Source organism: Centroberyx gerrardi, chromosome 11, assembly GCF_048128805.1.
Source record: "Centroberyx gerrardi isolate f3 chromosome 11, fCenGer3.hap1.cur.20231027, whole genome shotgun sequence".
Lineage (NCBI taxonomy): Eukaryota > Metazoa > Chordata > Actinopteri > Beryciformes > Berycidae > Centroberyx > Centroberyx gerrardi.
Genome location: NC_136007.1, coordinates 10,029,267 through 10,047,634, shown reverse-complemented (window position 1 = coordinate 10,047,634; position 18,368 = coordinate 10,029,267). Strand labels below are relative to the sequence as shown.

Genomic DNA, 18,368 nt, shown 5'->3' with positions numbered 1-18,368 from the left:
GGAGTTCGAAATGATCCTCTGCAGTGGCATAAGTTCAGGTATACTGTGTGATGTTATGCTAAAGACTATTTAACTATTTTAACATGCTCCCTTTTCTAGTGATCGGGATATGTTATAATGGCTAAGACGCTCTCGTCTGGAACCATATGTACCTGTACTGACCAAAAGTCTAATCCAGGCATCCTAGTTCACCAGGCTAAGATGCTGTTGAGGAAGAAATGGAAACGTACCTATACTAAGCAATACTCCTATATGTAACCTTTGACCCATATTTACACCTCAACTCTGCTTCATCATTATAAGATTAAACTCTAAAAGTAAAATCTTGTGTGTTTCTCATAGAACTGTGAGCCTGGAATGTGCAAATGCCCAAATGTATGTCTGTATTGACATAATCATGAATATTCAACACTATAAAACTCTGTGTAATCACCCAGATTTTGAGTTCCTCGCCTCCCAACCTTCAGATTGAATAAACCTGTCAAACTGCCAGTCTCTCATCCTGAGTTTTCTTCCACAACGCAAACCATGTAACTGCGTGACGTCCTGAGTTCAACCTTTGTCACACGTCATCCCCTACTCTCTCCCATCTTTCCATTCTCTCTCCACTGTGAACTATTAAAGGCAAAAATGCCAAAACAATATCAAAAAATATGTAAATATCAAATCCTGCCAGTACTTTCTCTCTTGTGTCACGTCTATCTGTATCCCTCTCAGCCCCGCTCCCGTCTCAATAATGAAAAAACTAATAATAATAATAATGCGAGTAAGCTAGTCTCCTTTCTGGAAAAGACTACAGACAAGCAATATGGAGCTGTGATATTGTATTTTAATGCACACCCTATCAAGACACATTACTCTTTTATGACAAGTTACAATTGGTGCTCTCTTTGCACACAAGTTAATTTCCTCTGGAGTTGCTATATTACTGTCTCTAGCTTTGTTAATGGACATAAAGACTTCATGGCCACTTACAAATGAAATGCCACTGACATTCTGCCCTAGGAAGCTGTAAAGCACTCTGGGATAAAATTACAGCAGTATGACCATAAGCTCTATCAAGCTGGGGAGCACTGCTGGGTGAATGACACTATGTGATTACTAATGAGGCACAATGGAATTAGGAATGATCCCAAACAGTATCAAACCGTGAAGTTTCATCATGAAGTTTAAGTACTAATAGGGGTTTGAATATTGAGCGACTATTTCATCATGAAAGACTCTTTTCAGCACAGAGTGGAGAAGATAGATGAAGGGTGAGTAGAGGCAGGCTGGCAAGCAGCGGTATGGATATAGATGAGAGGCGGAGCTAAGTGGGGAAAAAGCAAGAATGAAACTTAAATGAGTACAGACCATAGAAATAGAGTACAGAGTATTCAGACTCACCCACCCACCCAAACCCCCATAAATTCCCATACAAAACATGTATTTTTAGATCAGTGGACCAAGTCTAAACATCTATTTTGTGTCTTTGTCAGCCTGTCATGATGGTAGCCATGTTGACTTTTACACATGTGGTTGTTTCTGCTGTTAAGACACTAAATTGGTCAGAATTTAGCAGCAAGGTGGCGTAGAGACCCTACTGAAAGACCCGGGTTCAAGGGCCTCAGTCCACTAGCATCCGCTCTGCCGAAGTGTCTTTGAGCAAAACACGACGACCCACCAGCTCCAGACATGCGGTGATGTAGCTGAACCTCCTGTCCCACCCAACGAAAGGGGACAAGCAGAACAAAGAGAATTTCCCTGCATGATCAATTCTTCAATCAATGTTACTGTATTGTATTTTAATGTTTCTGTACTATTTTCAATCTTAATGTTCCTGTACTTTCTGTTTTAACCCCAAAAGACTAGCCAGGGAGACGGGTTGCAAATTAGCTTTGGCTAGAAACCCGCATGCATAGCATCTATTTTGTATTTTATATATGAAACAATGTTTAATGCATTCGTCCCTGTTAAATAAATGAGTAAATAAAAAAAATGAAGTATTACATTATTTGTAATTCGTACAGGCATAAAGCGAGGCTGCTAGCGTGTTAGCTGTACCTACAAACACCCGGGCGGCTCAAGGGCACTGGCTATGCCTGTCAGTGAAATTCACATTTTGGCTGTTGTAATAAATACTAAATATTGAAAAATAATAGCTCCAAAAGGTTCCGAGTTGAGGGTTTTCAGAGTCTTTCAGAGAGTCTTGAATCTATAACATTTGGGTTCATAGTGATCCCAAATACACAGAAAAAGTTGATTTAAATGTGGGTGGTTATTACTATAAACTTTCTTTTCTTGGCACTATGTATCTTATAATAATAATAATAACTTTATATAATAATCTTAAAAAAAAGAAAAACCTTAATCTAACACACAGCAGGCATTCATCTGAACTTTGACATTCAGTCAATGGAAACATCCACTGGTATGGTAATACGATACGATTACCGATGTGATGGGATTTCTGCGCCCACCCCCCCACCCACCCCCACCCCCCTACCCCCCCCCCCCCCCCCCCACCACCACCACCACCACCACCCCCCACCCCCCTTTGCATTGTGTTTCCAATCAAGCCGGCCTCACACACAGCAAACGCCATTGAGGCTTTGATGCATTGCAGCAGCCAGCCGGTGGGTTGAGTGAGTGAAGAGGCTCTCCAGCTGCTGTCTCTGTCATTATAACAGCGCTCCACACCTCGCCGCACCGCAGAGCACTTATTCCAACACAACAGGGGAAGAGCATCAGCATTATATCAACTGTGCCTACCACAGCAGAGAGAATGGAGTGTCAAGAGTCACAGAGGAGGAGAAAATGGGTTGATAGACGGAGAGGAGAGGAGGGGGACGCTGAGGGCTTATGGGAGCCGGTTGTTGACTCTCCAGTGTTCGCTCTCTCACTATTGTCTTCCTCTCTCTCTCTCTCTCTCTCTCTCTCTCTCTCTCTCTCCACCGCTCTCTCTCCTCAGTGAATTGCAGAAGCTCTATACTTCCCCGTATCCTCCAGAGGCCGGAGATTGTGGGAATCGGAGATGCTACGCTTCCAGAGTAGAAGGTCAAGGGGAGGCCAGACACACTAGAAAGTCTATCTTCTCTCGTTATGACCTACTTGCCCTCCATCCATCCGTACTTCATTCCTTCCGTCCTTGTTGCCTCTCCTTAACTTTCTATATCCTCCTCCCCTCTGTGAACTCTGGCCACTTATCACAATAAGACCAATAACCACCAATGTAAACACAAAAAATATTGTATTTTCAGGTTAGCTTATATTTTATTTTCTTGAAAAGATATTTTCCTGTGACTCAGCGTGATACCGCTCGCTTTAATGTATACTATACATTTTTCTCTACCAGCTTGAAAGGGTGAGTAAACTCTATTTCAGAAATGAAAACGGTGGGCACAGTGAGTTCAGATGTGTTTACCCTCAACTACATTCAGGCTTTCGCTCTCTCCCACTCACTCTTTCTATTGCTTTCACCCCCAGATCCTGTACCTTTTCACCTCTGTCTATCCCTCATCCTCCTGTAACTCATGTGTCATTTTTGATGCTAATTTGAGCTTTGACAAACAGGTTATGGTTGTTGTTCAATCTTGTTTCTTCCGACTGAAGAGTATTTCCCGAGTTAAGCAATTTGTTATCCTTTTGGTAAGGAAAAGGTCATCTATGCTTTCATCTCTTCTCTCTGAGACTACTGCAACTTTCTGTGTTCCTGCCTCAGTCAAAAGTCTCTCTCTCGCCTACAGCTTATCCAGCTGCTAGGATTCTTATTGGAACAAAAAAGACAAGCTCACATGACCCCAATTTTAGCTAGCTATGTTAACTCTTCAAAACAAGGTAACGTTATGAAAGGCAATACCAAAGCAGCAAAAAATACATGATTTGCTTGTGCAAAACTTTGTAGCTGCATGAGACCCCGACGTAGATACAATCGGAGGCTCTCACGCTGCCAATAATCAGTGCGAATAGAGCGACATATCAATAGTGTGAATGAACATTTAAGCTGGCTAAATCTGTATCATTTAAATCACTTGTTAAGACTCATTTTTAAAGCACTAAGTAATTGCTTTTTTCATTAATTGAATTTGACCTCCTTTTTATGGTTCTGGCCTTGCTTTTATATCTCATCTTGCTTTTACTGCTTTTCCTGTTGATTTTATCTGGCTTTGCTTTTTACTCCTTTGCAAAGGGCTTTGTAACTGTGTTTAGAAAATTGCTATATAATTAGTAGTAGTCTTAGTAGTAGTAGTAGTAGTACTAGTAGTAGTGTTTAGTATTAGTAGTAGTAGTATTACTAGTAGTAGCAGTAGCAGTAGTAGTAGTAGCAATTGTAAAAGTAGCCTAGCAGTAGTCAAAGTAGTAATAGTAGTTGTTATAGTTTTGTGTAGCCTAATAGTAGCCTATAGTGGCAGTAGTTGTAGTAATAGTAGTAGTAGCAGTAGTTATAGTTGTAGTAGACTAATAGTAGTAGTAGCAATATTAGAAGTAGCCTAGTAGCAGCAATAGTAATAGTAGTCGTAGTCAAAGTAGTAATAGTAATAGTTAAAGTTGTAGTAACCTAGTAGTACTAGTAGCAATAGCAATAGTAGTAGTAGTCAAGTAGTAATAGTTATAGTTGTAGTAGACTAATAGTAGTAGTAGTAGTAGTAGTAGTAGTAGTAGTAGTAGTAGTACCAATAGTAATAGTAGTAGTCATAGTAGTAGTAATCATATAGTGCTAGTGGTAGCAGTAGTAGTAATAGTAGTAATAGTCGGAGTAGTTCCAGCAGTAGGCTCCTTCTAGTAGTCGTGTTAGTCGCAGTAATAGTATTTTTCTCTCTTTCTGTCCGGTACTCCCTGTTCTCCTCTGTCCTCTCCCTCCTCTCCTTCCTGCCTCCATGTCTCAGTCTGAATAATGCAGAGTGGAGGTGTGTGGTGCTGGAGCCCCTGTGGAGCCGGGGCCAGGGTAGCAGCTGTCCCTATCAAGCCTCTCCTCAGAGCTGTCACGGCCTGTCTGCTCCACGGCTAATCACTTCCTACAGGCCTGCAGCATGGGACCGCCGCTGCTAATGTCGTCACCGGCCGGGCTGCAGAGGCTGCAGGACGAGCGAAATGGCTTGGTATGCTGATGAGTGCTTGTGCGTGTGTGTGTGGGTGTATGTGCGTGGGTGTATGTGCGTGTGGGTTTGGTTGTGTGCAGGTGTGTGCTTAGCTAGCGGCTCAGCGGATGTGCTAATGCCTCAGGAAGTGTAATATGGGTCACGTATACACACACACACACATGCCACACACACGAACACACAGACACACACATACACCATAACCATTACCATAACCCCTTCGTTCCCACCTGCCAGAACACATTTGCCACACAAGGAGTTACTCATCTGTGTGTAACAAGCTAATGGCTAAACGTGTCACACACCAGCACACATGGTTGTATGAAAGTGGCCATTTGCAATGAAACACACTTGACTCTAGCATGTTCAGCTGATGTAAACAGTAAAGCCTGGAGATGTATCCTGAGGCAAAAAATCCTTTCCTCTCAGCGCACTGTGGAAATGTTTGAATTTTTTGTGTCGTGTCGTTGTTGTTTTGATGGTTCTGTTGTGGTCGTCGGCTCCGCCAGGCTCTGCGGTGAATACCGCTGAACCAACTGTCAAAAGAGATGATTAATTATCTGTCACTCCAGCCATGCGACAAATTGGTAAATAAATTTGCCTTCTGGGCTTTCGGAGGCCGGTCCGCACTCGAATAGTCACAAACAGAAAAGACACAGATAGAGACAAGGAGGTAAAAAAGACACATAACAGGAAAAAAGAGGGACGAGAGAGAAAAGGGGTTTTGCTAAGAGAAACGAGCTGAGTGAGTGGAGGCTGGGTCAGTGTTACAGGGGAGTGAATGAGTAACACACTCCCTACCTCAAAAACTACTGCTGTAGTGCCCCTGAGCATGTACAGCACTTAACCCCCAACCACGGAGAACTGGCTGTGTGCAAATAATGGCTAAATCAACCAGGCTAGAAAAAGAGAGATACTGATGTCTTGTGGTGTGGGTGTAGGTCAGTTCAGTTTACTGTTACGAGTAAAAGTGAATCGTCCAGTGAGATGGATTTTTTTTTCCAGATTTAGGTTACTGTGACACAGTAATCTGTCTTGCCTTTCTAAAGTTTAGTCCTGCCTCTACTCCAAAACTCTCTGAGTTGTAGCTTGAGAAGTCAGCTCAGTTAACCTGAATAAACAGCTGGTTTTCGGCTTTGTTAGCCAACTAGCCAGCAGACTAATTTAGCAAAGCAACCAATGTTAATGTTAACAGGAGAAGACTAGCAACTGCTAACATCAGCTTCTACTAGATGTGTTTGCTACCATGTCTGTTCAGTTTTGTTGATGCAACCAAGTTGTACATTAAGACGCACAATCATCTGTTTTAAGTCACTCTTGCCCAAGTGCTGAGGACCTCCAACATGGCTGCCAGAGGGAGCATTACGTCACCTGAAAGCCAACTACTGCTCCAGTGGAACTCAGCAGAAGACTGTGGTAGAAATGGGCAGCTCCCAGGTTTGAACAGAATACGTCTGAAGCAGGGATTTGATGAAAAGAGCATACATGCTCAGCAAATAAAGGTTTAAAAAAAAAGTCTCCAGACAGTCAGAGAGAGAAAAGCATACCATCAGACAGTCAATAAGAGACAGACTCCTTCACAAGGTAGGCCTATAAGACAAACAAAGAGCGAGAGGCAGGTATAATAAGTGGGCGTAGAATCACAGACAGACAGAGATACAGGTGTATAAACAGTCGGGGAGATGGACAGGAAGACAGACAGAGATATGAATAGGCAGTGAGACAGGAGGCGTGACAGTGCAGCGAGGCATATAAAGGCAACTGGTGCCGCCGCGCTGCTCCTTGCCCCCGCGGCGCACAGAGCGAAATGAAGCGGGGGAGAGGGGAGGCGGGAAACGAGAAAAGAGAGAAAGGCCGGGTATGATTGACTAGAGCAAAGATGAGAAGAAGTGAAAGGAGAGGAGGAAGAAAAAAAAAAGAAGAGACGGGGAGACGAGGAAGAGGGTGGATGGAGAGAGTTTAGACTGGGGGAGGGGGAGGGGGGAAGGCTGAGCGTGCCAAAAAGGCGACAGGCAGACAAACAAAAGACTGTCACCGACTACATTTATTCCACCGGGTGACTTCAACCCTTAACAAACTCCCTGCATGATTGTGTGTGTGTATGCGCGCATTTGCCTGTGTGTGTGTGTGTGTACCTTAATGTGTGCGCGAGAGTGCCTGGTTACCTGTGTTTGTGCACACTCTTGCCCGTGTGTGTGTGTGGATGGCTTTGTGCGCCTGTGTGTGTGTTTAGGCATACATACAATATGTATACACAACTGCCAGTGTGTGTGTGTGTGTGTGTGTGTGCGTGTGTGTGCCCTCATCTTTGAGTGTGTGCCCTCTAACAAGCTGAACATTTGTCAACAAAGCCGGGAAGCAGTTGTTGTTTGTCAGTAAGCAAGAAGAGGTCTGCAGAGGGAGCACACAGACACACTGCCAGCTACCGCATAAGCAAGGTGTGTGTGTGTGTCTAAGTGTGTGTGTTTGTGTGTGTGTGTATCAGCACCCCCCACCACCACTTGATTTGGCTTGTTAGCGCTGGAGGCTTCTGGGGGGTTAGCAGAGCCAAGAGTCATCCAGTCATCATAGCTGCTTCATGCAGACGATTAATGCATGGCTCATTTAGCCGGGACCCAGCCCAGTGAATCGCTCATATGCCTTTTCACTCCTTTTTGCTCTTTAACCCTCTGATCATTGGACTTTTGTGATTTATGGGGCTGGCAGTGGGTTTCCCTGGGGCGCTGAATTCACGGCTCAGTGGTTTCTAACCAGCGGTCCTGGCCCCATCCCAGAGTCATAATAAGGAAAGCTTGGAACAAGATGAATAGAAAATGGTATTTAGGATATTAAGTATTTTACAGATATGGCTGCATCTGCAGTGGAATAATTATTGAATGCCATTAAATAGCATTTTCATTGACTTCTAGTCTCCCGACAGACATGTAATGAGCATTTGATGGATGTTTGCACATGGCCCATAACCGCATTTCCATGCCTAACATCTGGATGATAGGAACAGTAATTTTGTCAGAGTGGGTTAGAGCAGAACCACTGGTAGGTTTTACTGTAGATGCCATACAGTTGCCTCTTTCCTTGAACTAAAAATGTTTCCTATACATATGAAACAATGTTCACCTCTATATCACAATTTTAAGATGCCAAACAAAAATCACCTGTCCTGTAATCACAAATTACTTGGCAATGACCATGGAACATGAATGCAGAGCTTCTACATATATATACGGGGATAAAGGTTTGACAAGAAGGTTTGGGACCACGGACAAGGGGGATGTTACAAATACAGTCTACATTCCATATACAAACATAGAGGATATTCACGAAATATGTAAAAACTACACCACAACTATGTCAACATACTGTGTGTGTTTGCCTTTTCAAGTGAGCTGTCACTTTCTTTTCTAGTCGCCTCTTTCTATTGAACACCTGCCAAAAACAGAAGGATTTCAGTGTTACAGCTCTTAGCAGAGAGACAAGCCAGTGTCACTACTCTTTACAGAAGAACTTTCTTCAAACTAAACTTTTTTTTAAAGGCAAAGAAAACATGAAATTTTCACATCGCTGCGCCTGTTAGAGTCAAAACTGTTGCACTACATTATTAGTGCATGTCATGACAGCTGCCTCAACACATTGATCTCAGTGTTGTTGGCAGCTTCTTCAATTACATTTTGAACATTAGGCAGCACATGCTGAGTTGTAGCTCACACTTATGTAATTAGACCTGTTTTCACTTTGTTGTATTTTAACAGTGTGAACCTCCCTGCCACTAAAGTAGTTTTTCACAGCTGTCTATCTTAAAATGGTTTCACTGCAGTCGCTATAGGAAGACTGACTACATTATAGATGGCACAGAGTTCTATAGCTGAATAACAGAGAACCCCTTGTTTTCAATAAGTTTTATAGATGACAAAGCCGTAGCAACCACAAGAGGAACTACCATATTAATAACCAAAACGGGGTTCAATACTATTTGCAAATAATTCTTAAGGTCATGGTATACTTGCTGCAGAAACTAATTTCGTCAGGCTTGTATGGACAAAAGGTCACGTTTGCAGAAGAAAACAAAGCTCTGTATTGTTTTGGACTAGTTTGGCCTTGCTGGACAAACTAGTTAAATTCTTCGCACACCAGCCTCCACTATGCAAGCTTCTGCGATTGGTCTAAAATATCACATAATAGGTTGTGTTGCCTTGTGGAAAAGCATCTCTGTTTCTTTTTACGGTTAACTGCCTCTGTTTACATCTCTGTGCTAACATGTTGTGGTCTTCTCTTTCTCGGCTCGGCTTGCTGAGCTCGTTAGAGGATATCTGCATCTTTGTGATTGAACAAACAGCTTCTAAATCCTCATTTTCCCTCAGCCTCCTTTGTCGCTCATTCACCGCCGCCTTTGTTATTGTTATTCTCATAGTTTTTGGCACTGTTAATTCCAGTTTCCTGAGGTTACGGTTACCTCTTTAATCTTCCTGCACCCCCACTGGCGTGGAGTATAAATAAACGAACAATACGAAGCCACAGCGAATATACAGAACTTTGTGCACTGTGCCGTGCTTCTATTTCTGGCAAAGTTGACTTTGTTGTTAGTATACTGCAGGCTGTAGAGTTTGCTTTAACTATCTTGGAGCACCAGATGGGTTGGATTTGCTGTACTACATCTGGCCAATTTAGGAAGTGTCTGATAAATTGTCAATCACAAAAAAAGTATACTTTCCTCAGACACTGAAAAAGTCTAAAACTTCTGGTACATGTATTTTCCTATGCGACAACACCCCATCCATCTGGTTCTCCATGTAAGTTAAAACAGACACTAAGATTGACTAGCAGGTACAAGTTGACAGACAATACATCAGCAGACCTACAGCTTCACCCTATATGCTTAGCCTGACACTCAAATACAGACTGGAGGTGCATTAGAAAACAAAAAATGACAAAGTGAGGTGCAAAAGGCTCAAAAACTTGCAAAAACTGGAATAATAGCCAGCACATTCCCCCAAAATAGAGTTGTGACGACTTTATTCTAAACATGTTTAAATTGAACATGTTTCAGCTGATAAAGGCAGTATACTGTAGCTAAAACATGTTAAAGATAGTTAATTCACTGTGCTGGCTATCTTTTCAGTGTTAGTCCGACACTTCTGTGCATTTCTAAAGTGGGTGTGGCTAGAGATTCAGATTCTTGTTCCACGCCAGCTAGTGAAAGCCTTTTCTTATAGTATTTCTTATAGCATGCAGATAATATACAGCCACTACGAACTGCAGCATTTTCACAATCTCACTTAAAGTACGTATCTGTCTACCTTATGGCAGTTTCATTGCAGCAGCTGGAGATTGATTATGCACTGTCAGATCAGAGAATATGGAGTGTTTTGTTGCGTCATAAAATATTACGAGAGCCGTTATAAAAGCCATCATCGTCTCTTCGTTACCACTCCTCTTTCACCTGCTTCCTTCCCAGACTCCCTCTGCCTAGAAAGAGAGCGAGAGAGGGGAGGAAAGCAACAGGAACGCCAGAAGGAAACGCAGGAAATTGAAAGCTAGGAAAGGATGAAAGGAGAGGGAAGATGAAGTAGAGAAATGCACCAGATGAGAAATAGCAGGAGTTGGAGCGAGTGGTTCAGCATCTTGGAGGAAGGATGAGGAGGAGACAAGGGAGACAGCAAAGATGAGTGTAAATTTTGTCAAACAGTTGTCTCTCCATGCAAGTGCACTGCATAGCAAATGACTCCTCTCTCTCTCTCTCTCTATCTCTCTCTCTCTCTCTCTCTCTCTCTGCCTCTTCCACTCACTCAACTCTCATTACGATACAAATGCAAGCAGCCATCTCAGAAATGTCTCTAAATGTAGCTGACAAAAACTAAACTAAGACGTCACAAGTTTCTGCTGAGCAAAACGGAATTAAATGAAAAACTAAAGTGAAAACTAAAGTGAGCGGAATTACTAAAATGTGACTAAATCTAATGAAATCTAAAAGAGGGCTGCAGAATGCTGCAACATGCTGTAATAGATTTGAACACAGTGAGATCAAAACATGATCCGGCTTGTCAGATATACGTGTGCGGAGCTGAGGTTGCGTTGCTCCGAGGGAGAGATTACAACACCTTGACTTAGCCCCAATTACCAGGAGTGATCTCTAATTGGGTTTGTTCCACAGGGTTCAGGCAAAACTTCCCATGCTACTGAGCGTGTAAGTTTGACGCTTGTGGTGGTGCAGGACGCCCACAGGTCATGAAATCTGTGGAATAACATGTCATTTTGTGTTGTTTTTTTTCATATAGAGTGTCAGTGAATGTAATAAACTATCTGTCAGTCATGGAAATTTATTCAGTCAGTCACTCAGTCATGGTATTTTTTTTTTTTTTTTTTTACAAATGAGTCACTTACAGAAGAAATAACCATAAACAGGATGTATTTTTCAGCTTTTTTTCCAACACATTCTGCAGCTTATTGCATCATATAGCGCCCACCAGCTGGTTTTACATTCATTCATCCCTTTAAACCCTTTCTCAATCAAAAACCATGGCCAGGAATATGTCAGGAATGTGGGTCATGGAAATGCTAGTCATGCAAACTCATGGAAAAGTAAGGGAGTTTTACACTTGTCTCAGGCTGGAAACCCAACTCTGATTAAACTCTCCAGTCATGCCAAAAAGGATCTGCAGTTGCCATTCAAGTGTTGTCAGGAAGGCCTTCCCCTCTCCATACACCCACACCATTCAAAAGAGGGGTTGTCCTTTCTAGAAACATGAAGGTCCATCCATCCCACAGCCAGATGCAGCTCTCTCTCTCTCTCTCTCTCTCTCTCTCTCTCTCTCTCTCTCTCTCTCTCTCTCTCTCTCTCTCTCTCTCTCTCTCTCTTCCTCTTTCTCTCTCTTTCTCTCTGGTGAAAGAAGAGGACGTGTAAACCAAGTGTGCCTTCTAGCGGCGACTCTGTTTCTTTGCGTGCGTGTGTGTGCGCGTGCGTGCCAGCTTGCTGCAGTAATCCAATGTGCCACTTACGGTAGAACACGTATTCTGTGTAGCTGGACCAGATCTTGTCCTCTGTGTGCTGGTTGACAAACGAGGCAGTGACTGACGAGTTGCAGGCCACCATCTGGAAGCCGCACTCCGACAGCATGTCAAAAGCCCGCTCCAGGTGCTTGAACTTGAGGTAAAACCGGGAGGTGTACCGGTCCGGGGTCCTGTCCGGGTCCCGGCTCTCGTTCAGGGTCTCCCCGAAAACTTCTTTGGCCAGCGCCACCCTCCCGCATATCAGTATCCGAGGTACCCTCCTGAACTTGGCGTCGGTCTGGCTCTCTCGGCCCATGGTGCACGACCCCCGGTACCCCACCGTGATGAAGCCGCTTTTTCTGTCGGCGGGCACGAGGGAGGGCGGCGGGCACACCCGGTGGTCGCTGCCCTGGGAGCCGTCCTCATAGTCGCTGTGGAAGTAGTCGTCCGGGCTGTGCTTGAAATCCTCCGGGGTCAGGAGCTTCACCAGGTCGGGCAGCTGGAAGTACTCCGCCTCTTTCCTGAGCCTGCCTTTCTCCGGGAAGTGGTCGGGCAGGACGACTTGCCTGTCTCGGAGGTAGTCCAACACATAGCGGAATAGAAACCCGTCTCTGTCGATGAAGTAGCGGCCCTTGGGGTCCCTCGCCAAGTCATTAGACGCGTCTTTTTTGGCGGAGAAGATTTTGCCCAGTAATGAATTCGGGGTGCCTACCAGAGTTGAGTGACGCGTGTAATAAACCTGCCCCCCTACGTTTAATTCAACAACATCTGGGAAACTGTTCTGAACTGATCCCTGCTCTTTGGGGTTAGTCCTACAGTTTCCACTCAGCGCCATCGTCTCCGTCATGAACAACTACGAAATACCCCCCTATTCCTATAATAAAAAAACCCAAAAAACGACGGATCAGTGTCCCAAAAGTTGCCCTAAGCTGTGTCCTCGGTTACAGTGCGTAAACGCAGGGCCTCCAGTTCAGCACACATCTCACAATAATATGAATAAGCAATTCTCATCGATCTATGGCCATCACCTACCAGTCTTTAGCTGTCGAAAATTGGGAATAATGGCAGTCCGGGAGTCCCTCTGTAAATGGGAAATAAATAAAAAAAGCCTAAGATGGGTGACTTGGAGGGGAAAACAATCAGTGCTGCGAGAGGAGAGAAATGTACCCGGGCGCATCAAAGGCTTGCATCAGTGACTGTAGGACTCCCATCGCCCCTGGGAAAAGAGCATTACCGAGGGAACCAATGGAGGTTATGAGTAGCCTATTTCACCGGATGAAAAAGAAACTTGTCTGGCTGCCCTATTTGCTTCTCGGAGCAATAGCCAACAAATAGAAAATCCCCTCTGCAAAATGGAAAAATAACAACCAGAAAAATACGCAGCTGAACGCGGGATAAAAAAGAAAAAGTCCACCAACAACTTCTGTTAGGGTATAGTCCAAAGGGAGGAAGGTGCTGATATGGTATTGTCACTTTCGTTTTATCTCCAACTTCCACTCGAACATCAGCCAATTTGCCCGGGCTGGATAGCAGGGGGGAGAATGCCTTTTTCTGTGGCGAGAAACTTCACAGAGATTGCACACGCAAACCCCGGGAGTCCTGTGTCGGTCTGTCTGTAGCCTGTCACTGCGAATACATCGTTTGCTCCGGATTGAATTAAAATAAATCCCCCTCCCAAAAAAATTCTTATCCTCAAGAGGCGTTAAATCTCAATCCTGGGCTTTGCAGAATAGCGGAGGACCGACCCGCAGCTGGCTGGGTTTACCGGGAGCTGTCCGCGGTGCTGAAACGAGCATCTCTCTTTCCCCCCCCCCTCCTCTCCTCTCCTCCCCTCTCCTCCTCTCCTCCCCTCTCCTCCTCTCCTCCCCTCCAGAGCAGGGTGGTGCCGCCGCCGCTGCTGCCTCCCCCACCGCCTGAAACACACGGAAAAATACATGTACTACAGGCGCAAGGGGCGACTCCAGGCTGCAAGAAGTGATGGAGTGGAAAATAAAAAGATGGGTTAATAAGTCCTGTCAGTAATCATCATAAGGAAGCAACCATTAAACAAAAATCAATTATATTTTAGATTACATTGTGACCCTATTATTATATAACTTATATCAGTTTGATGCTAATTACCATCATGTATACTAATGATGCCATAAAGATTTATATCAGCCTAAAAAAAGAGGGTATAGGAAAACTGAGGTTAGGTGGGTTTACCCTCCACTACATCGTTCCCATATGGGAATGTAAAGACTTAATGCTGACTTAATGATCATCTTTAGGCACTCACAGCAAGATGCATACTGGTACATACAAAGAAACTGTGGCAGATGGTGTTTGTATCCAACATTATCTTGATTGGCTAAACACTCAAAATGCCACTATTCGACCCAGAACTTGAATGGGAAATGGAATGGTGGAAAAAAAAAAGTAGAGGAACTGGCATGTGTAGCCCTACCTTACTGCAAAATGTTTGTGCTAATCCACTTCGAGTTAGAAGCCATCATGGAAGAGACCATGCAAACATGCTTTTATCACACCAAAATCATCTAAAATATTCACTAATACTTGTGGATTATGAACCCAGTTTCACATTTTGACTACCAAATAGACATGTCTTTTTATTTCTATTCATTTGTGGCGTTACCCTATCAGGAATAAAGCAAATCCCAGAATCATAATGGCTGGATAACTGCCACTGAGTTGTAACCATTTTTGTGAGATTTCTGTCGTGCAGTTTGTGAATGAGCAACAGCGCCCCCTTCTGTTCATCCTCTTCTTCTGTTCAAGACTGCTCTTTTCAGCACCATGGACAGCTACCCAGACTGCAAGCAAGGTATGTGTGTGTGTGTGTGTGTGTGTGGGGGGGGGGGGGGGGGGGGGGGGGGGGGGGCGTGTGTGTGTGTATTCAACTGCATTTTTGAAGGTTTGTCCTCAAAAAAGAGACATTACTGAAGCCATTATTTTATTTATTTGTTCTTTGTTCTTTATTTTTTACCAGGGAATTTGACTGAACATGTTTGAACTTTTCCAGTGACACCATGCTTCGCATTCACATACACAAAAAAACATTCAACATAAAAAAAAAACAGCAAAAAGTTCATTGAAGCCATGGGACAACAGTGACTCTTGACCTATAAAGTACAAGTAACTCGACTTTAGTTTTGCACAGAATCTTTTGTCAGGAATAGTAAAAACAAGACAACCAGATAATACAATAATAGTGTAAGTTACCTACACACTCATTGATGCAAGCCTACACCACCCTTCACCCCTGGACACACACACACAGACACACACACGCACACACACACACACACACACACACACACACTCATACATGCAGGTCCACATCAGGCCTTGCATTAAATATAAATACAGTAAAATAAGGTATAAAATACACAGTCAGCCGGATCTCATAAATCACTTAAGGCAAGCTCATATCATAAACAGGTTTAAAGACAGAATATTTTTTTATTTCAGCCCTCTGCCTGCCTCTCTGCTTTTTTATTTTCCTTTGGTTTCCATCTGCTGAGCAGCCCACTTTTTCCTATTGACCTTGCCATGAGAAAACCATCAGAAGAAAAGACCCGCATCTCTCTACATTCCTTCACTGTCACTGCTTTTCTGTTTAAATTGAAAAGTATAATTTTGTTAAATGCATCTACACAATAGCTAGAATTATAGTTTTCACAGACAGGGGCATAGAATCAGTCACATGCATTGCATCACAGTATTAAGTTCATGTTGGCTAGCCTTTGGAGCACATTGGTGCATGAATCAATGGGAATTACAGTAGGTGTCGTTGCTCAGAGGCACTTCAGCAGTATTGGATATTATTAAGACTTTGACTCCCTGCCTGTATGTAACTTGGCTCATAAACAGCTCTATATCTGCCAGAGTTATCAGAGTAATAAACATGATCGTCATTATGCTATAAATATTGTGTACTTGCGACAATGTAATAAGTCTTCTGGTTGGTCTCTAAAAGTGCTGGTAAGAGTATCACTCAACTTATCAATTAAAATGTCATTAATCAATTATCAAAATCATCAAAATGAATCCCTGGGTATAAACCTGCCCTAACTTCCAGTCAAACAGCATTAAAACTACCTATTAAACTCTTCTTTACATTATTTAAATTGGATGACTCCTATCTGCCAATCAGTGTCCAATACTCACTCATTCACTGTCTGTGACTGAAATAAATAACATGATTAATGGTCACTTAAAAAAACATGAAGCATATTTTCTAAAGATTCAGTGAAATGCAGGTGAAGCTAAACTGAAATGAATAAAAGTGGGTTTTGATGACAGTGTATTTTTCCATGCCTGTGAGTCTTGATATGACTGCTCACTTATCTCACTTTTCCCATTATAACTAAAGTCGAAGTTTAAGTGCTTTCTGCCCTGCAAACCTTTTACCATAAGAGTAATATTGGCTTCCTTTACTGATCTGGTCAGTCGTGGATTATCAGCTATGATCCATGAACTGAATCAATGCTTTGAAACAAGAATCCCAAAAATGTTGAGAGAGAGAGAGAGAGAAAAAGAGTGGAAAAGAGAGTAGGGAAAGAGACAATGAGAGAGAGACAGAGTGAGACAATGGGAGGGAGACGATAGAGAGAGATAAATAGGGCGAGAGGCTGAGTGAAAAAGACAGTGAGTAAGAGAGAGAGAGAGAGAGAGAGAGAGAGAGAGAGGAGGTGTGCCAGGCTGAGATCTGTGCAGTCACTCAGAAGTAGGCCATGGCGGTAGCTTCATCATAAATACATGTAGCTACAACGCCGCTCCCCGATGTGCTGCTATTTAAAGAGCAGATGATTGACCACCTGTAAGGAGTTAACCTGTTTGGGCTGACACCATTCACTTCAACTCAGCTTTATCTATCTTTATCTATCCCCGATGAGCAGTTGACTTAATGGAGTAAAAGCACGCAAAACACACAACCGCACCGCCGCAAATTCAGACACATTTCCCCCGTGGCTTAATGTTCGTGAGCCACCTGTCAAGCTGTTTATTGTTTGGAGGCCGGTTGCAAGCAGATTTGGGTAAAACTAGTATTTGCAAAATAATTCTTAGCATGTGTTTTAACCTGCGTGGTGTTCAAGATAAATGGGTTTAAAGCATTTACACACATTTCAGATGGTGTCAGGTTTGTCGTCATTCATAGAAAAGGAGACTAGACTTACATTTATACACTTAAGTATGATTGTCTAAACTTATTGGCACTTAGAAATATGGAATGATCAACTGCAGATAAGTGGAATGGGCTATGACATCTAGTCTTTTGCTTAGTTTTCCGTCTCTCATCTTGGGGGACTCATTTCAATTTCATTGTAGTCAATACAAAATATATGATGAAACAATTATTCCATAAGCACAGCAATAACATTCGTTAAAAAACATTTTTCCAATAGGGATAACATATCAGAGAAAGTGAAATCAATAGTAGTCCACTTCCTTCACACAGATCCACTCACAGTCATTTTCTTCCTGCGCAGTGCAGAAAACTATTAAAGGGAGTTTTCAGGCCACAGATGGTTGAAATAAGCAGCATATTCCTTCCATTTCCATCTCTCATTAGAGCTGGACTGAATGATGCCAAGGCTTAAAGATAGATGGGATCTGCAAGTACAGCAGGCAGACATTCAATGCATGACTTCAGTTGATTCAAAGAGGATCAGTGTTTACCAAAATTAGCTCCCAAATAAGCCTCAGTTATGCTTTAGACTTGGATGGGTTTTTTTTTTAAAACTTGGTCTGCTTAGCTTAACTTACAAAAGTTTCAGCAGACAGTAACTTTGAATTTGGGGATAAAGAGTTACTGGGTGATGGGATAAACCATTTGAGGGGAATCGTCTGAAGGCAAGCCATAAGGGGAGTGTGAGTGTGTGTGTGTGTGTGTGTGTGTGTGTGTGTGTGTGTGTGCGCGCGCTGTGTGCATGGGAGCATGTAGAGAGAGGGAGAGAGAGAGAGAGAGAGAGTTTCCGTGCTTAGAGCTGGTTTGCCAGTCAGCCATAAAAAAATTACAAGTGCTATGCAACCATCTGTGTGTTTTATTTGTGATGGAAATTGTACTGTGCTGCAGCAGCTAATACAGCATTGTTATTGTGAGGACCATGAAATCATTCACAATAGTCATCAGTTACCAGTTATACACTTTATATTCAATGTACATCTTTGCCTATTTGTCCTGAGGCGTCTCTGAATACATTTTGTTTCAGTGGATTAAAAACTGTCATTTAGTCTCATATTCAGCCTTCAAATTGTATTTTTCTTAAACCAAAAGAAAAATTCTGCCAGTGAGGTGAGATA

General features: G+C 43.0%; 1 protein-coding gene across 2 annotated transcripts in view; it reads right to left on the bottom strand.

The window, feature by feature from the left end:
- Window positions 1-12,909, bottom strand: part of kctd16b (potassium channel tetramerization domain containing 16b) — a 91,510-nt gene extending 78,601 nt beyond the window's left edge. The window contains exon 1 of one of the 2 annotated variants that reach the window (XM_071897143.2): window positions 12,072-12,909. In XM_071897143.2, coding sequence (XP_071753244.1) covers window positions 12,072-12,909 — 838 coding nt within the window. Of the gene's footprint in view, window positions 1-12,067 lie in introns of both variants that reach the window. The other variant, XM_071897144.2, reaches the window with a different exon arrangement.
- Between the last annotated feature and the right edge of the window lie 5,459 nt (window positions 12,910-18,368).